The sequence below is a fragment of the Mastigoproctus giganteus genome, chromosome 6 (genome assembly GCF_048544385.1).
Source record: "Mastigoproctus giganteus isolate SK-2022 chromosome 6, ASM4854438v1, whole genome shotgun sequence".
Lineage (NCBI taxonomy): Eukaryota > Metazoa > Arthropoda > Arachnida > Uropygi > Thelyphonidae > Mastigoproctus > Mastigoproctus giganteus.
Window position 1 is genome coordinate 163,738,037 of NC_143580.1, and position 17,028 is coordinate 163,755,064.

General features: G+C 35.5%; 1 protein-coding gene across 5 annotated transcripts in view; it reads left to right on the top strand.

The window, feature by feature from the left end:
- Positions 1 to 17,028, top strand: part of LOC150084715 (echinoderm microtubule-associated protein-like 2) — a 364,524-nt gene that overhangs the window by 194,993 nt on the left and 152,503 nt on the right. For all 5 annotated transcript variants that reach the window (XM_090376571.1, XM_090376573.1, XM_090376572.1 and 2 more), the window contains one exon: positions 8,552 to 8,686. In XM_090376571.1, the coding sequence (XP_090232697.1) occupies positions 8,552 to 8,686 (135 nt within the window). The remainder of the gene's footprint in view (positions 1 to 8,551; positions 8,687 to 17,028) is intronic.

Here is a 17,028-nt window from a genome sequence, read left to right on the forward strand (position 1 = left end):
TCCTTTTACCCCTAATGGTAGTTACCTCTTTGAGTAAATCCCACTTCAGCACACTGTGATCACTGCCACCTAGTGGTTCATTTATCTGCAGATTCTTAATGCATGAAGAATCACTGCTGATAATCAAATCAAGAGTATTACTCCCTCTAGTTGCCTCCCGAACATGCTGATGTAGAAAACAATCATCCAATAAATCCACAAAAGTCCTGCTAGTGTGTGAGTAACCAGCCCCCAAATTCCAGTCAATATCTGGGAAATTAAAATCTCCCATTATAAGACACTCTGATTTACTGGCCCACTCTATTTCCCTGTACAGTTCCTTATTATACTCATCAGAGTCATTAGGCCTATAGCACACTCCTACTCTCAATTTTGATCTCCCAATGTTTATGTCACACCAAACTGACTCCACACTGCACTGTCCAGCGATGTCGACTGGCTTCACTTCCTTGGTTTTTATGTGTTTCTTAACTAATAACATAACCCCTCCTCCCTTCCTATCCTGTCTATCCTTTCTGTAGACGTTGTACTCCCCAAATTGCAGTTCTGCATCCCTTATATCTGTGTGACACCACGTCTCTGATATCCCAACTATATCTGCCTTCGATGTTTTGAGCAATACCTCAAATTCATCAAATTTATTTACTAAACTCCTAGCATTGGTGTACACGCAATTATACCTGCACCTGTTTCTATTCTTAGCTACCCTAACACAACCCATGTGTTTACTTGTACCGCAATGGCTCCCAGCAGTCTCTGAAATACCATGCATCTTGTTTTTCAGGCTTCTGCTCATTCTAATAGAAGCAGTGCAAGAATCTCTTTCACCTCTGCCAGTGGCTACTGTCAATCTATTGGTCTCTGTCTCCCCCCAAGCTAGCAGTTTTCCGACCCACCTGACACTGCCTCGATAGCATCAGCAAATATTCTTGCACCCTTTCTATTTAAGTGTATCCCATCCCTGTAGAAGCAATCTCTCCTGTTAACAAGTACAGTCCAGGCTGAAAAAAATTCTACCCCTTGAGCCTTGCACAATCTTTCCAGGGCCGAATTGATCGACAAGGCTCTCATCATATACTCCCTCCTATCGTGTCTGGGCAGAATTGCAGACACTTTCAAATTCAACCCTAATTCTCGGCTTTTGTTCAACAGTGACCTGTACTTGTTAAGTAATTCTGCCGGTCTCCTACTCTTAATATTATTAGTGCCAACGTGTACAACTATATCACCTTTTGTGCCCTTAAAAGATGATATTCGCTCTACAACGTCATCAACCTTTGCCCCTGGCAGACATACCCTGGTCCTGTTCCACCTATTTTTTTTACAAAGCATGTTCCCCGTTTCCCTGACAATAGAGTCACCAACAACTACTAGTTCCTTCGGGACCAGCGCATTCTGCCTTAGGGGTTGTCTCTGTGTCACGCGATGCCCAAGTGCAAGCTCTGGCGTTGATGTGGGCAGCTGAGAGCTTGATGGGCCCCTCAATTTAGTTTCTTCGAGGGCATCCACCCTGTCCTTCAAGCTCTCATATAGGCCCACAAGAACGCCGAGTTGTTGCCTGATATCAATACACTCCTTGCATCGCGCACACACAGAGACATCCCCCTTGGCAGTATCATGTCCCGTACCCGATTGCTCTGCAAACATCAAGCAAACAGCGCATTTTATAAGGCTGTGAGTCAGAGGACAACTGCCCCCCTCAGTTCTGCTCTGAGCCACAGCACTTCCATTAGCTTGAGCCTTTTGCTTTGCTGCTCTGGTCTGAGTCATGATTCTATTAATTTATTAATTAATTATGTTATGTTATTAATTATATTACGTTTGTAATCTAAGTCGTTATATGTATTATTTAAACGTACAATTTAACTGCTAACGAAGTTCAACTAACGCTATCTAGTACGGTATATAACCTACGGCAGTGTTTCTTAATCTTTTTACTCTCGTGGCACATTTTCCAAAGAAGAAAAATTTCGCGGCACACCTACGTAGTCATAGAAGAAGAAATTTCTAAATTTCGCGGCACACTTGGAAAATTTTGCGGCACACTAATGTGACGCGGCACACCCTTTGAGAAACACTGACCTACGGTATATCTAGTACGGTATCACAATGGCGGGAAAGTTACTAACGGTGACAGTAGTTACGAACACGTGGAAACCCTTACCGATACTTTTACAAGGCCGAGTAAAGAATAAATACACCAAATTAATCAAAAAATCACAAAATAATGTTATACTACTAAATTTAAATCAAAAGTTTTAGAAAAACAATAATTTCAAATCAATAAATAAGAAAAATCCACTTAGCGGCTTTGAACACGACCATCACTAGTAGCCTCGTCAGCAGACTCCGAATGTTGTTACACAGTGATGTGAAAACTGAACTTAAGTCTTCATAAAGAAGGTGTGATGACTGAAGAATCATTCAAAAAAAAATGCCGCAAATTTTTATAATACTGCACTTCAGTATATTCAAGAATGGACCGTTAATTCATTTAGTGTATGTGCAAAATGGAACGGATTTCACTGAGGAAATCCTTTTGTTGGGAACATTTCATAGAATGTTCCCATAAATTGTTTCATAGAATTGTAATGATATAATTTAAACAACAAATGTAAGATCAATTTATTTTTTCTATCATTACGAAGATTTCAATGTTTGAATGCAAAAATTGCTGTCTGAAGCTAATTGTCATCTGACATATATAATGCAACATCCTAAACTTGCATGGCAGTTTTAACTTGCCTAACAGCTAGTTACAATGTTTTTGTTTTAGAAAGTGAATGCAGTGAGAATGCCAAGAGAACTCAAATATGCATGTAGATGATATTGTAATGGTTGAACTGATATAGAAAATTTCAGAAAAACACAGCAAGGATCTGGAAGTTAATTTCTGGTTGTAATTTTCAGCATTTTAAACCAGAGTTGTTTGTCAATTTTACAGGATCCCATAGTATCACTGGTTATATCTGATTTCATTTATTTATGACATAGTTTTTGACATAAATTATGAAAAATGAATGTGTGAAAGTGTGCTGGTTTTTGTTTTATTTCATGAGGCTAACGTGCATTCTAAACTAATTAGAAAAACTTTCTTCCAAATCCTTAACACTTTGAAGTCCAGAATTATTTTCACTATCTTCCCTAATGCATTCAGCTCCAAAATACAAAAAAATAAAAAAACTACTCAAAATATGACATTCAAAAATTATTAATTTTTGCATTTGCATGAACTGATATATAAAACAGCATGGTAAAATAGTTTATGAACTTTGTAGGCATTTTAAGTTCTAATTATTTATAAGACTTTAGTGTGTGGTATTTCTTGAATCATTCAAAATCCTCCAGTCCTGACTTTCAGGAGCATTTCTCACAATACCAAACTGTTTTTTTTTTTTCTCTCACTTCTAAAGTTTCTGTCACAATATGCTGCACAGGCATTTCTTATTTGAATTCTCATCTCATCATTTTGGCTCGATATCTGTTTTCTAGAAAGAATGACATTTCCTGCTGGCTGAACAAGAACTTTGAAAACTGCTTGTGATGAAGGTTCTTTTGAGATGGATGTGCCACTTTCATCAAAATGAAACTGTTTACAGTTGAGACTTCTAAAATCTAAAAAAAAGAGCTTCCTCCACCATTTATCCAAAAACTGCTTCACAGTACTGAAAGGTTACTGTAAGCAGTTATTGAATGAGATGACGCATGATCCTTGAAGTGAAAGTCAAGCATGATTTTATCAAGTCAGTAGTAATCTTTCCAAAGTGTGGTATGATAACTGACGTGTAAGCTGTTTCTTGTCAGCTTAAATAAATATATGAATGCCCATTTTGCTGGCTTATGATATAACCCTCAAAGGGTTATAATATGAATGAAGTTTTGCTCTTGAAGCCAGTAATAGTTTTATGAAATGCAATAATTCTTCCTAGAATAAAATGTTCATTAAACTTTTCATTCAGATCATTAAAAGAATATTTACTTTAGGACCCCTACTTTGAATTCCTTTTGTTTTCTGTTTTGTTGGTGGAAAGAGGTGCAGTATCCAAAATATATGCAGAAATCTCTTTATACTAAATACATTCCTGAAAAATGCAATTCTGTCTGTCCATTCTTTAGATCAATATTCTTTATATCAGGGTTTTTTTTTTTTTTTTTTTTTTTTCATTCAGCCCCATGTTAACACCAAAAAATACCTTTAGTTCATTCAAATTCTGAGTCAGAAAGTTCTAACAATTTCTTAATTTCTTCATCAGAAAAGCTGTTCAAGATGTGATGCCATATCTAACTACTTCACATTTAACAAAAAGTATACGATACATTGTGACTTCTAAAATGAAGAAAAACAACTGCCACCTGTTGTTAACAGTTGAATATGAACATTGGTCTAGTTTTTCAGAATGTTTATATAAAGTATAAATAGATGGCAATGCAGTAATTATGATAACATTGACTGTCACAGCTGCAGCATTGGGCCACCAAGTGGTATTCCAGTTGTTAAAGGAAAATTATAGCAAGTCATGCACCTCAGCAAATTTTCTAATTTTCTAATAAAGGTCACACTCTCTTCTCTGGGTAAATTTTTGCTGCTATTTTAGAAGACTAGAAGTAAGCCATTTTGCTTTTCTCACAAGGAAGTATAATTAAACATGTTTTAAATGTAAAGAGAAGACAGACAGATCTCTGAAGAATGTGTTTGGCTTTGAAACTATTTTCTGTTCATCTCAAAAGTTTGTCATAAAGGATATCTTTATTTGATAAAGCACCTTTCCTTGATGACTTCGAGATTTATGCTTTGTTATATCATTTAGATACTCTCCTTAGCACAATAACTAAAGAAACTGTTAATTTGCTTTTAAGAGAAAGAAAGAGATATTGTAATTTCAAGCCCCTTCTCTGTGTGCATACATATTTTCTCTTATAGGTTAATTTAAATGGATCTAATGACACTTCATGCTTGTTTGTTGTTTTGCTAATTTTTTCTTTCCTTTCCTTTGCATTTTAGACTGTTAGTTGCAAATAAATTTTATTTGTTTAAAAAAATTATATTTTTTGGATTTTACTTTGGAGTTAAAATAATTTTGACACACATTAAGCGTAAAGTAAATTTGGCATTTGGTGGTATACACCATGCAGTGTAAACAGGCAGACAGGATGACACATGCTGTTCTGTTGATTTATAAGATCTTTGAAAGTAGGGAAAAGGATATCTTGATTTCTCTGTATAAGATGATGGTGAGATTGCACTTGGAATATTCATTTAGATGTGGTGGCCATGAAAAAAAAAAAAAAAAAAACCGTGAATTTTATGGAGGGTTAAAAGAACTAGACATCTTGTGGGGGTCGGGGGGGATTTGCTAATTGAAGCCCTGAAAGGGATCAGTAATATGAAAAGGTTAGTATATTCTAATTGTAAGCAATAGAAAAAAGAAAAAGTTTGGACCTCATGTAGTTTACCTTTGTCTGTTATAGATCATTATAATTACTTGCTAAGGTCCCTGTGGTGATAAATTTTGTAAAGTCCAAAGCAGAATTGGATGGTCACTTTTTTGGCAGTGGGAAAAATTTAGGATTAGAGAATTTTATTTTAATTTTTTTTGTAGATTCATAACAAAGTTCTCTTGTTTGTATCATTTTGGTTCTAATACTAAATCTAGTAGGCTTATTGAACAGAATTGTTGAATGAGTGAGGTAAGCATATTTCCAGTTAAAAAAAAAAAAAAAAATTGCATATTGTATTGACCATAAAGTATGTTCTGTCACAACTCACAACCAATATTTGGGAAGTATTACATCAGTGTCTATGGCTAATATCCTACAAATTACAGATCATACAAGCAATCACAGTTAAGGATAAAGAAAAATTAAAGCCATTTCCAAGCAAATCCAACACGTTAGCTCTACTAACACAGACAAGTTTTCAGTAACAAATTTGCCTTCCACATAATTGGAAAAGTCAGCATTCACAAAAGAGTGTGGAGCAGTAAAATGCCTAAAAAAAAAGTATATGTAGTCGGTATGTGGTGGTCCTAAAATCAAAGTCTTCTCTGCATTGAGTTCAACAAAAAGTAGGGTCTTTCTCTGTTTATTGAAAAGACTATCTGGATATCCTGAAGAACTTGCTGTTACCACAAATCAGCAACAGTGATCCTGAAGAAAGAATGAACCGTATTCAACAAGATGACACATTTTCTCATTGCATACCGCAAGTAAGAAATTGTCTAAATTAGCAGTTCTTGGGCTTTTATATCATTTGCAGCAGCCCACTTGAGTGGCCTCCTCGTTCACTAGAAATATCCCACTTGATTTCTTCTGTAGTGTTTTGTTAAGGATGCAGTTATCACCACCATTACAACCACCTATCAGTGAAGTGGAGGATTTAATTATTTAATAATAGCAACAGTGATAACAACAAGATTATTGTTGCTATCACCCAGTTTAACTCTTGATGTGCTCCATCAAGTGTGAGAGGGAATTGAATTTTGTTGGGATGTTGGCGTGGCCAACATCCCAACAAAGGAAACATTGTCATGTTTCCTTTCATCAAATAGTGTATTGGGATTACCTGAAGTATAAGACCACTATAATCAGTAGAATCAGTATAAGAACACTATAAACCCAGGATATCAACAGATATCTATTAACTGCATTATGAATAAGCCATTCTCCATACAGCTTATTTTGGCAATTCCTGTCACTTCATCTTCACTGATGAAGTGACATCCGGATGAAGTGATGGGCAAAAATGAAAAGACCTAAAGGGCCTATGAGGGGGAGGATGGACTCAAGTAACTAAATCAATTGCCCTCATAATAATTAAAATAAGTGAAACTTCATTGTTAAATAAATACTGCCATAAAATTAAAACCTGTCAAAATGGAAATTCAGATAACATTGCTACAAAAAAAATCAAACTGACCATAATGAAAAGTCAAACCAATAGTAATAAAAAAAATCAAATTATAACAACAAAAGAAAATACCAAACATATTGTGGCAAAAATCTTATGAAACTGTATAGATTATTAGAGAAAAGTGCTACTTTAGCAGACATTAAAGTGCCAATCAAATGTCTGCTAAATTAAAGTATATGAATAACTATAGATGGAAAGTTATCCCTGTGAATGAAAAGGTTTTTTTTAAGATGGCACTTGAATGTTTGCTAATGTACTCTAATAATTATATAGTTTATGAAGTTTTTGTTTGTTATGATTTGGTTGATTTTTTTTCCATTGATTGGTTTGATTTTTTTTTTTTTTTTTTTTTGTAATGTTATGATTGATTTTTCATTTTGATAGGTTTTAATTTTGTGGTGGTATTTACTTAACAATAGGATAATGCTTATTTGTTTTATTGTGAGGTTTATGTTTCAGTAATTCATTATTTGAGCTATCCTCCCCTCCAATGATGAGGTGACAAAAATGACCAAAACAGCTATTTAGAGAGTGGCTTCTATATTCATAATGTGACTAATCTTTTCATAGCCAGTTTTAATAGTTCCTGTATTGATTAGTGGGTCTTATACTTCAGGTATTCATTATATAACCAAATAATTCATTATTTGGTTATATAAGTTTCAAGGTGATAACAGTTTTTGCTTTCCATCTGTAGTTTTCACATGAAAAATACTTACTACAAATATTTGAAGTTGTAAAGCCACTTTAATTACCTTGTATTGTCCTCTTTTTTTTTTTTTTTTTTTTTTTTTGGGTAGGTCAAATTTAACCTGGATGTTCTTTTTCTTTTTTTGTTGTGACAGTCATGTGAGCTGATGAAGTCCCATAGTGTAACAGAAGAATAGTGGTACATGAATTACCATTGAGACAACATGAATGTTAGCAGTATAAACATCATAATCCATTTGCTCTGAATTAATAATTTTAGAGGAAAGAGGATGAAATTTTGAATTTCATCATAATCACCAATAAGACTTTGGTCAGTCAGTTGATTTCTGAAAGTAGGCATTTCCAATATGGAATGGAGATACACACAAGCATTAATCTTTGTTGGAAAAAAATTTAATAGTATGGACCAGCAAATATGGCAATGGCCATTAGTTTTGGAGATGCCAAACTATTATTTATGTTGGTTACCTGGAACAAAAAATGCTCTTTGAACCTAGTGCCAAGGAAAAAGCAATCAAATCTTCTGTCCAGAGCTGTTTGTTTTCTCCTTGACAACTCCTTTCCATATATGGCTAGTCTAACTCTTAATATTGAGTGAACTGGGATGGAATATTCTTCTCATCTTCCTTGTAGTTCTGATTTGTCACCTTTGCCTTCCATTTGTTTGTGCTGCTTGAAAGAGCATTTGGGAAGTAAGATTTCAGGTTGAATGATGAAGTGAAAAAATGCAATCCTAAAGTGTCAGTGTCCACCAAAACATTTCTCAAAATCGAAATGAAAATGATATAATGATGGAACAAATGAATTCCAATGGAAGGAAAGAAATAAAATCCAGATTAAATTTGAACTCCCACCCCCTGCACATATATTCATTGTGGAATTAGCAATTTATTATTCACTGTTTTAAGATAAAAATTTAATTTTTTTTAGAGTACAACAGAAACAGTTCTAGCTGTTGAATTTCACCCAATGGATCAACATACACTTATCACTATTGGAAAAGGACATATTTACTTTTGGGACACAGAAGGTGGAACCCTTGCTAAAAAAATTGGCATTTTTGAGGTATATTAAGAGCTGTTATTCTTATAAAGATTTCCACTTAAAAAATTTTAAAAATAAAAGAAAAAAACTCAGAGATTTATTTATTTATCAGATTATATAAATTCTAACTGTAAAAATCACCACTTGCATTTTTCAATCCTTTGAAAATAAAAATAAATTTACTACAGTATTATTAATACATAATTTTTTTTTTTTTTTTTTATCTTCAAATGAAACTTTCATCACCATAATGTATATGAAGCAGCATGCAAATTGAATTATTTGTTTATCCTTGCATCAGCAATATCACTATATTTTGTAGTAATGTTGCTGATGCAAGTTCTTTGTCATTTGAGATTTTTTTTTTCTCACAAACTTCAGTTGCTAGTTTCCTTTAAAGGTAATAGAACCCTCAAAGATCAGAAATAACAAACTGAGAAACGTTCTGTAGTACACTGACCAAACAGGATGGTAAAATAAAACTTTTTTTTGTAATAAAAATATAAAATTAAAAAATAAAATTCAGTGTACACTGATGTATATATTTTCTCTCACTCTCTTCTAATTCTGTATTTTAACAGAAACTTAAAATACAGAGAAATGAAATTAAAAAATTAATTTTATATTTAAAATAAATTTTAAATTTGGGTGATACATTCCATAACTTCTACCCAAATGCCAACCTCACTTTCTCGTGGCAAACTAACCTGTTTCTACAGACGAGTCTCTGGTGATCAAGTCACTGCAGTATAACTGTCCCATCCCATACAGAGGAAATGCTGTACCTGAAGCCTGGCCTGTCTAGAGGCTATTAGGTGGCAGTCCCACCACTAGACTTAACTCGCGAAAGGCTGGTAGCCTATCCAGGGAAAACTCCAAATACTCGAAGTAAGCTCACAGGTAAAAACTGAATGGGTCTCAAGGATAACGAACTAGGCAATGGATATAGGGCTATGATTAAGGGCATTAAAGTAGCAACCTGGAATGTTAGGGGAATAAATCATAAATTGCATGAATTATAGAAATGTTGATATTGCAGTCATTACCTAAACAAAAAAGAAGAATAAAGGATCTGAAGAAATAAGTAACTTCATAATGATATATCTCAGGTGTACCAAACGAAATGTGGGCATCATAAGGAATTGCAGTTGTAATAAAAAAAAGAATGGAAAAACAAAATATTAGATTATTCTTGGATATCACCCAGAATGTTGAAATTAAGACTAAAAATCCTATCATATACAATAACAATCATTGGCATCTATGCACCAGTAGAATTTTATGATGAGTTACAAGAGATCATAGACCAAACTAATAAAAATTAAAAGCTCATACTAGCAGGAGATTTTAATGCAAGAGTTAGTGCTCAGTCAATAAACAAATGTATAGGATCAGAAGGTGAACCTGTGGTCAACAATAATGGAAGATGTTTGATAGACTTCTGTATTTTTAATAAACCTAAAATCACAAATACATTTTTCAGGCACAAGAATATCCATTCGCATGGGAAGCAATAAACAGTCTATAATAGACTATATCATCATTAATGAAAATTTAAATAACAAAATCAGATACATTAGATTATTTAGAGGCAGTGAAATTGACAGTGATCACTACCTACTAGAAAACACTTTCAAAATAAAAATAAATTCTTTTAATAAAAAGAAGAAAATACCAGCAAAAACTAAGAAATTTAAAACGCATTTGTTGGAAGATGAAAGCACTAAATTAGTCTATGATAGCTGACTGAAAGATGAACTTTAAATCAGATGATTTGAGTTCATCAAATTAACTAGGTGGTAGATGACTCTCATCAACCGGTGAAATACCACCACTTTGCTTATTGGAGGCTTGAAGTGGTGGAACCCATGTTTAGTCTCTAGAACTAAGTTCCGGTCAACCCTTCCCTATCTCTTCCATCATGCAGTATGATTGATGACTTTTGAGGTTATGATGAACGTCGTGGCGAGATCCAATATTCCTTACATTTCGAGGGTACAGCTCTAAAACGGTGTTCGCAGGCCGGCCGCTAGTTAGTACACCGGACTGAACCTATTGGTAACTCTCTAGGAAGCTTCTGGATCAGCTAGTGTATAATCTTGCTACCTCTACTCTGCCAGATAGTGAATGGAGGGAGTCCGAGTAGTGTGTATGCGGAGAGCATTGTCGAGGCCACGTTATGTCAAGGATCTGGGTATATTCTTACCACATGTACGCCATATCCAAAAATTTCATTACTTCATACAGCATGTCCCACCTACTTTTTCTTACTATTGAATACACCATGAATTGTCAAACTAATAGAGCAAGCTTATCTGCAAAAAGATCTAAACCTCCCAAGGACTTCCTAATTCATTTCACAAATATATGTGGTCTCAATTCTAATCTCAACGATGTCCATTTCCATTTGCAGTCTGCCAAACCCCATGTACTTTTTCTGACAGAATCTCAGTTATCGGTTGATTCATCTACTGCTCATCTCAGATGCCCAAATTATTCGCTGTATGATTCCTTTGGCCTCAAAGATGGTACTTGTGCATATGTCCGTTCTGATATTCCCTGTCAGAGACTAGGCAATTTGGAATCTCCTCTCTTTGATCTTCTCTCGCTTAAAATCTCTCTACCTCATTGTGTCAAATTCATCTGTTGTCTCTACCGTTCTCCCAACTCCACTAATCACTTGGAGCTCTTTGACTTCCTCTCTTTGCAACTTGACTTTCTCCAGTCCAACTTTCTTAACAGTGAAGTAATTTTCCTTGGTGATTTTAATGTTCACAACTCCAGCTGGCTTCCATTTTCTAGTCACACCGACCCACCAGGTCAAGATGCTGAGGCTTTTGCAATTACTAATGACCTAGCACAGATTGTTCATTTACCTACAAGAATACCGGACAATCCTAATCGTACAGCCAATACGCTTGATCTTTTTCTCACAAACAACCCTTCTAAGTACACAGTTGAAGTGAGAGGTCCTTTAGGCACTTCAGATCACAACTTGGTGGTGATTGTCTCTTCTCCAATGGAACCTTTATCTCATGGCTATTCCCAACCACGTGTTGTTTGGCATTACAAGAATGCAAAATGGGATGACCTGCGAGACTTCTTTTCTTCTTTTCCTTGGTCGGATTACTGTTTCAAAACTTCTGATGTCAATGTTTGCTCAGATCGTGTCAATGAAATTATTCTTGCAGGAATGGAATCCCTTATCCCACACTCCACTTTAAAATCTCGTCCTTTATCTAAACCTTGGTTTTCCAATAAATGTGCTAAGGCTGTCCAAGAGAAGAATGTTGCATATCGTAATTGGCTTGTTTCTAATTCTTCAGTTTCATTTTCTGCCTACACCAAAGCTCACAACAGTTGTAAAGCAGTTATTAATCAGTCCAAACTAGAGTTTGAACAGGCTAAGAGTAGAAAACTTGCTTCTTGCCCTGATGGTAGGCGAGCATTCTGGTCTCTTGCCAAAGCTATTGGCTGCAACTTTTGCCCATCTTTGCTCCCACCTGTGTCCAAACCAGATGGTTCTGTTGCCACATCAGCCAAGGATAAAGCTGACCTGCTAGCATCCCATTTTTCTTCCACCTCATGTATTAATGATCTTGGTAAAACACCTTCCACCATTCCCAACACGCTCCATTCAATGCCTCCTGTGGTCTTCCGTCAAAAGGATATCAGAAGGATTTTGATGAATCTTGATGCTAAGAAAGCTCCAGGTCCTGATGGTATTTCTCCACTTGTTCTCAAAACCTGTGCTCCTGAACTTACTCCTATTCTTTGCCGCCTTTTTTCACTTTCTTATTCCAAAGGTGTTTTTCCTTCTGCTTAGAAATTTCTCATATCCAGCCAGTTCCTAAAAAGGGTGACAAATCCCTCCCATCCAATTATCGTCCCATTGCAATTACCTCTACTCTTTCTAAAGTAATGGAGAAATCAATTAACCGCCAACTCTTAAACTACCTAGAAACCTTCCATCTGATCAACGATCACCAGTATGGATTCCGTCAGTGTCAATCCACTGGTGATATTCTGGCTTATGTTACCCATTTATGGACTAATTCAATGGAAAGGTTCGGTGAAACACAAGTAGTTGCTCTTGACATCTCAAAGGCTTTTGATCGTGTGTGGCATAAAGGTCTTCTAAACAAGCTTCTTTCTTATGGTTTGCCAACTGTTTTTAGTAATTGGTTATCCAGTTTTCTCTCTGATCGCCCACTGAGGGTAATGGTAGATGGCTCTGTCTTCTAACTTCTCCACTAATGCCGTTGTCCCCCCAGGTTCAGTTCTTTCCCCCACTCTTTTCCTCTTGTATATCAATGAATTTCTTCCATTGACTGGAAATCCTATCCATAGTTTTGCCGATGATAGCACATTGCATTCAACTTTCCATTTTGTGAAACCTTGTCCTGCTCAATCAGCTTCAACTTCTCGAAAATCTGCTACCAATTCCTTAAATGCCGATCTTCAGGTAATTCTCCAGTGGGGCAAAGACAACTTAGTTGATTTCAACCCTTCTAAAACTCAGTCTTGTCTTATATCTCGCAAAAAGGATTGTTCTCCTCCTATGCTTATCTTTAGTGACACTCCGATTTCTAGGCAAAATGATATCTCTTTTGGGGATTACCCTGACTTCTAATCTCTCTTGGCACAAGCACATTACAAATATTGCTTCCTCTGCATCTAAAATACTTGGTTTTCTCTTTCGCTCTCGCCTTTACTTTTCTTCCAAACAGCTGCTCACTCTGTATAAATCGCAAATCTGCCTTGCCATGGAATATTGTTCCCACATCTGGGGTGGTGCCCCCAAAACCTCTCTCAGGCTTCTTGATTCCATTCAGAAGAGGGCAGTTAGGTTAATTAATGATTCATCTCTAACAGAGTCTCTCCACTCGCTTTCTCATAGACGCACTGTTTCTGCTGCATGCCTCTTCTACAGATACTTCCATGGGCACTGTTCTTCTGAATTGGCTTCTATAATTCCTGCTCTCTCTTTCAAAACAGTCCGAACACGTGCCGCCACTAGCCAACATCCATTTACTGTCCAACTTCAAATCCACAGAACCAACTTTTCATCTTCCTCATTTATTCATTCAACTGCCGTTTTCTGGAACAATCTTCCTTCATACATATTTCCTGAAAATTACAATCTACAGAAGTTCAAGTCCAATGTCAACAAATATCTTCTTTTGTCTTCTTAACCTCAAACCCAAGCACGGTACTAATTACTGTAGGTTCTAATACCTCCCGTGTTTGGGGTTCACATAAAAAAAAAAAAAAAAAGAAAAAAGATGAGAGTGATAATGCTGAGGAAATCTGGTCAAGCAAAAAAATCAATTCTGGGAGTTCCATAAGAAAGTCTTGGATATAAACCTATAAAAAAAAAAATAAAAACTGGTTCTTATCCAGTTTTTATTTTTTATAGGTTTGAAGAATTGAAATAAACAATAGATGAGGGGGAAAAAAAAAGTCCCAATAAACGGAAAGACCTACATTTACACATAAAATATAAAAAGCTTAGAGCAGAAGTCAGAAAACTAACCAGAAGAATCCGATGAGATGACTGGGATAAATTTGTTGATTCCTTGGAACGTGATATCACGGACCTACAGAGAAGAGGTTTCAAAATTTTTAAGAATTTACTAGACAAAAATGATCAAATAAAAACCAACTCTATTTCTCAAGCAGAATGGAAGAAACACTACTCCAAACCATGGTATAGCCCTAGAACTAAGAAATGGGAAGATGAATCTGTGAATATCAAAGATGAAGAAAGTATAATAATCTAAGAACTAGATTTAATATTACAAAAATCATGCCTTTTGAATGATTTTTGATAAATCATTCAAAAGGCAAAAATTTTGCCTTTTGAATGATTTATCTATTGCTGGCTTTCTCCATTTCTTGCCGACCGGGCTAGCCGAGTGGGTAAAGTACCTGCCCGGCAACCCAAAGGTCGCGGGTTCGATTCCCGCCTCGGGCTTGGATCAAAGTACTGCAAAAACCTTGGGAGGTGCAATATGGCCACAGAAGCCGATGTGCCAACAACTACCAAATCAAAAATCACAAAAATCAATCTCCATTTCTTGCTTTACTAATTTGTATAACTAATTTTCATGCCAAATTGTCCACAACCTTTTTAAATTTATTCTTGAAGATTATGCAAGTTACTGTTTTAATAAGGCAATATCATTCACATATAATAATGATTCAATATTTACAATTCCCACACTAAATTCTGTTATTGACTAGCACTCTTCTATTTAAATGGTCCATGAAAATTATAAAAACAAGCAGTGATAAAGTGCAGCTGTGTAACACTCCAAGTTTATCCAGAAACCGTCATTTTCCAATGCTTTCTTCAGTCTTTACTGCAGATTTGCATTTTTAAACAAATAATCCCCCACCCAAAGTTTAGATAAACTTTGAAAGAGCACATTTCTAGGTATAGTCAGTTCTCGTATAGCGTGATAGTTGTGTTCCTAGAAACCCTCGTGCAATATAAACAACAGTCCCTATGGGAAAAATAGGGTTAGGTGTCGATAACCCAAGATTGAACACACATTTGTAACCAAAACATTACCAAACACAATAAATTATCGTAATAAAATACGTAAGTATTTATTACGACTGTTACGTAATAAAATATTGCTGATGCTTTTGCTTCTATCGTAAGAAAACTTGTTTTTTGTTTGATTTTCTATCCAAACAGATGACAGCCGTTCCATCTCTTCCAATTCTTTGTGTCTTAATCTAATGGATTTTAATTACACTTGGGGTCGTTCCTGCTATGAAAGTTGTTTTTATTTTCTCTGCATTCTTTGTAATTCTCTGCATTGCCTCATTTAGGCCTGTAGCACATGCAGTATCACATAGTCTTTCATTTCGCTCAAAGTGTTTCACAATTTCATATTTTTTCTCTATCGACAGATGCGTACTTGCCATAAGCCTTACTGGGGGAAATCCCAGTGGGCTGGAGGCCAGTGTGATTTTGGCCATAAACGCTAGTATGAGGCCACTACAAATCTTCCTGGGTAAGAATTTTTGACCCAGTCCGCCTCTGTTTATCAATATTGCTTTTCTTTTTCTCTCTGAATCTGTAGTGTCTTCACCAGGACGCTTCCTTTTCACACCTTTTAAGTATTTTACTCATTTTTAGGGAATAAAGAACAATTACAAAATGAGGAGGCACTCTTGATACACACAAACAAAGCTGCACATGTGTAGCAACTGAATAAACAAAACCATAAAGGCAGAGACACACTATGAACACCTCACTAGCTCACATTTTACTACAGCACATTACCATAAAACAATAAAAACAATTTTCAGTTGAGTTCCTGCTAGTGGAATCTGTTATAAACTGGTAGTAAACTCTATCTAATTGCATTTGCGATAATACCGATAGCTGGAATTGTGTGGGTTTTTACGTTATTATGGTGAAATGTGTTTCCCCTTCACTGATATAAAAAATATAAATACATTTTCAGAATCTTCTTTTCATTCCTATCGTGTTGCGTTCAGTTGGGGTGATTCCACATTCGACTGTCATTTCTTGTAAACACAAAGGTGAATTGTGCATAAGCGAATTCGGTTCGTGTTATATAAGATATCATTCCCCTATTTATAAATCGTGTATGATCGAATTCATGTAGTATAAACACGTGTTATACGAGGACTGACTGTATATGCTTTTCCACAATAAACAAATCCTAAATACATGTTCTTATACAGTATTATAATGACTTTTCTATAATTTTTCTTGGTGAATTTTTTTTATCCTGGCAGCCCCTGTTGGGCATAAAATCTGACTTCTTCTCCAAGGTTACATTAATTCAATATTCATTTCTTACATTCATTGAACAATATTTCTCTCTTAAAAATCTTTTTAGAGATTAGGAGTTGGATACATTAGAAATTTTTGCAGACTGCTCATACATGCACAATCAGTGATAAAGTGCAGCTGTGTATCACTCCAAATTTATCCTGAGACCATCATTTTACAATGCTTTCTTCAGTCCTTACTGCAAATTTTCCCTTTTTAAAACAATTAATCCTCCACTCTCCCAAAGATTATCAAACTTTTGAAAGAACAAATTTCTAGGTACAGTACTTTGTCATATGCTTTTCCACAGTCAACAAATCCTAAATACAGGTGCTTTTTATTTTTGCTGAGACCAACTCCTCTTCTCGTAATGCATATCCTTGGCACGACTATCCCACTCACAGAGAAATCAACAATAGCAATAGCATTAGCAGAGGCATATGATGCAAGAAAGCAAGCTTATACAGCATCAGCCAAAAAAAAAAAAAAAAAAAAAAGCCCTTCCCGTTTCACCAATCCATTTGCTCCAAATGTTTGTCTAGTT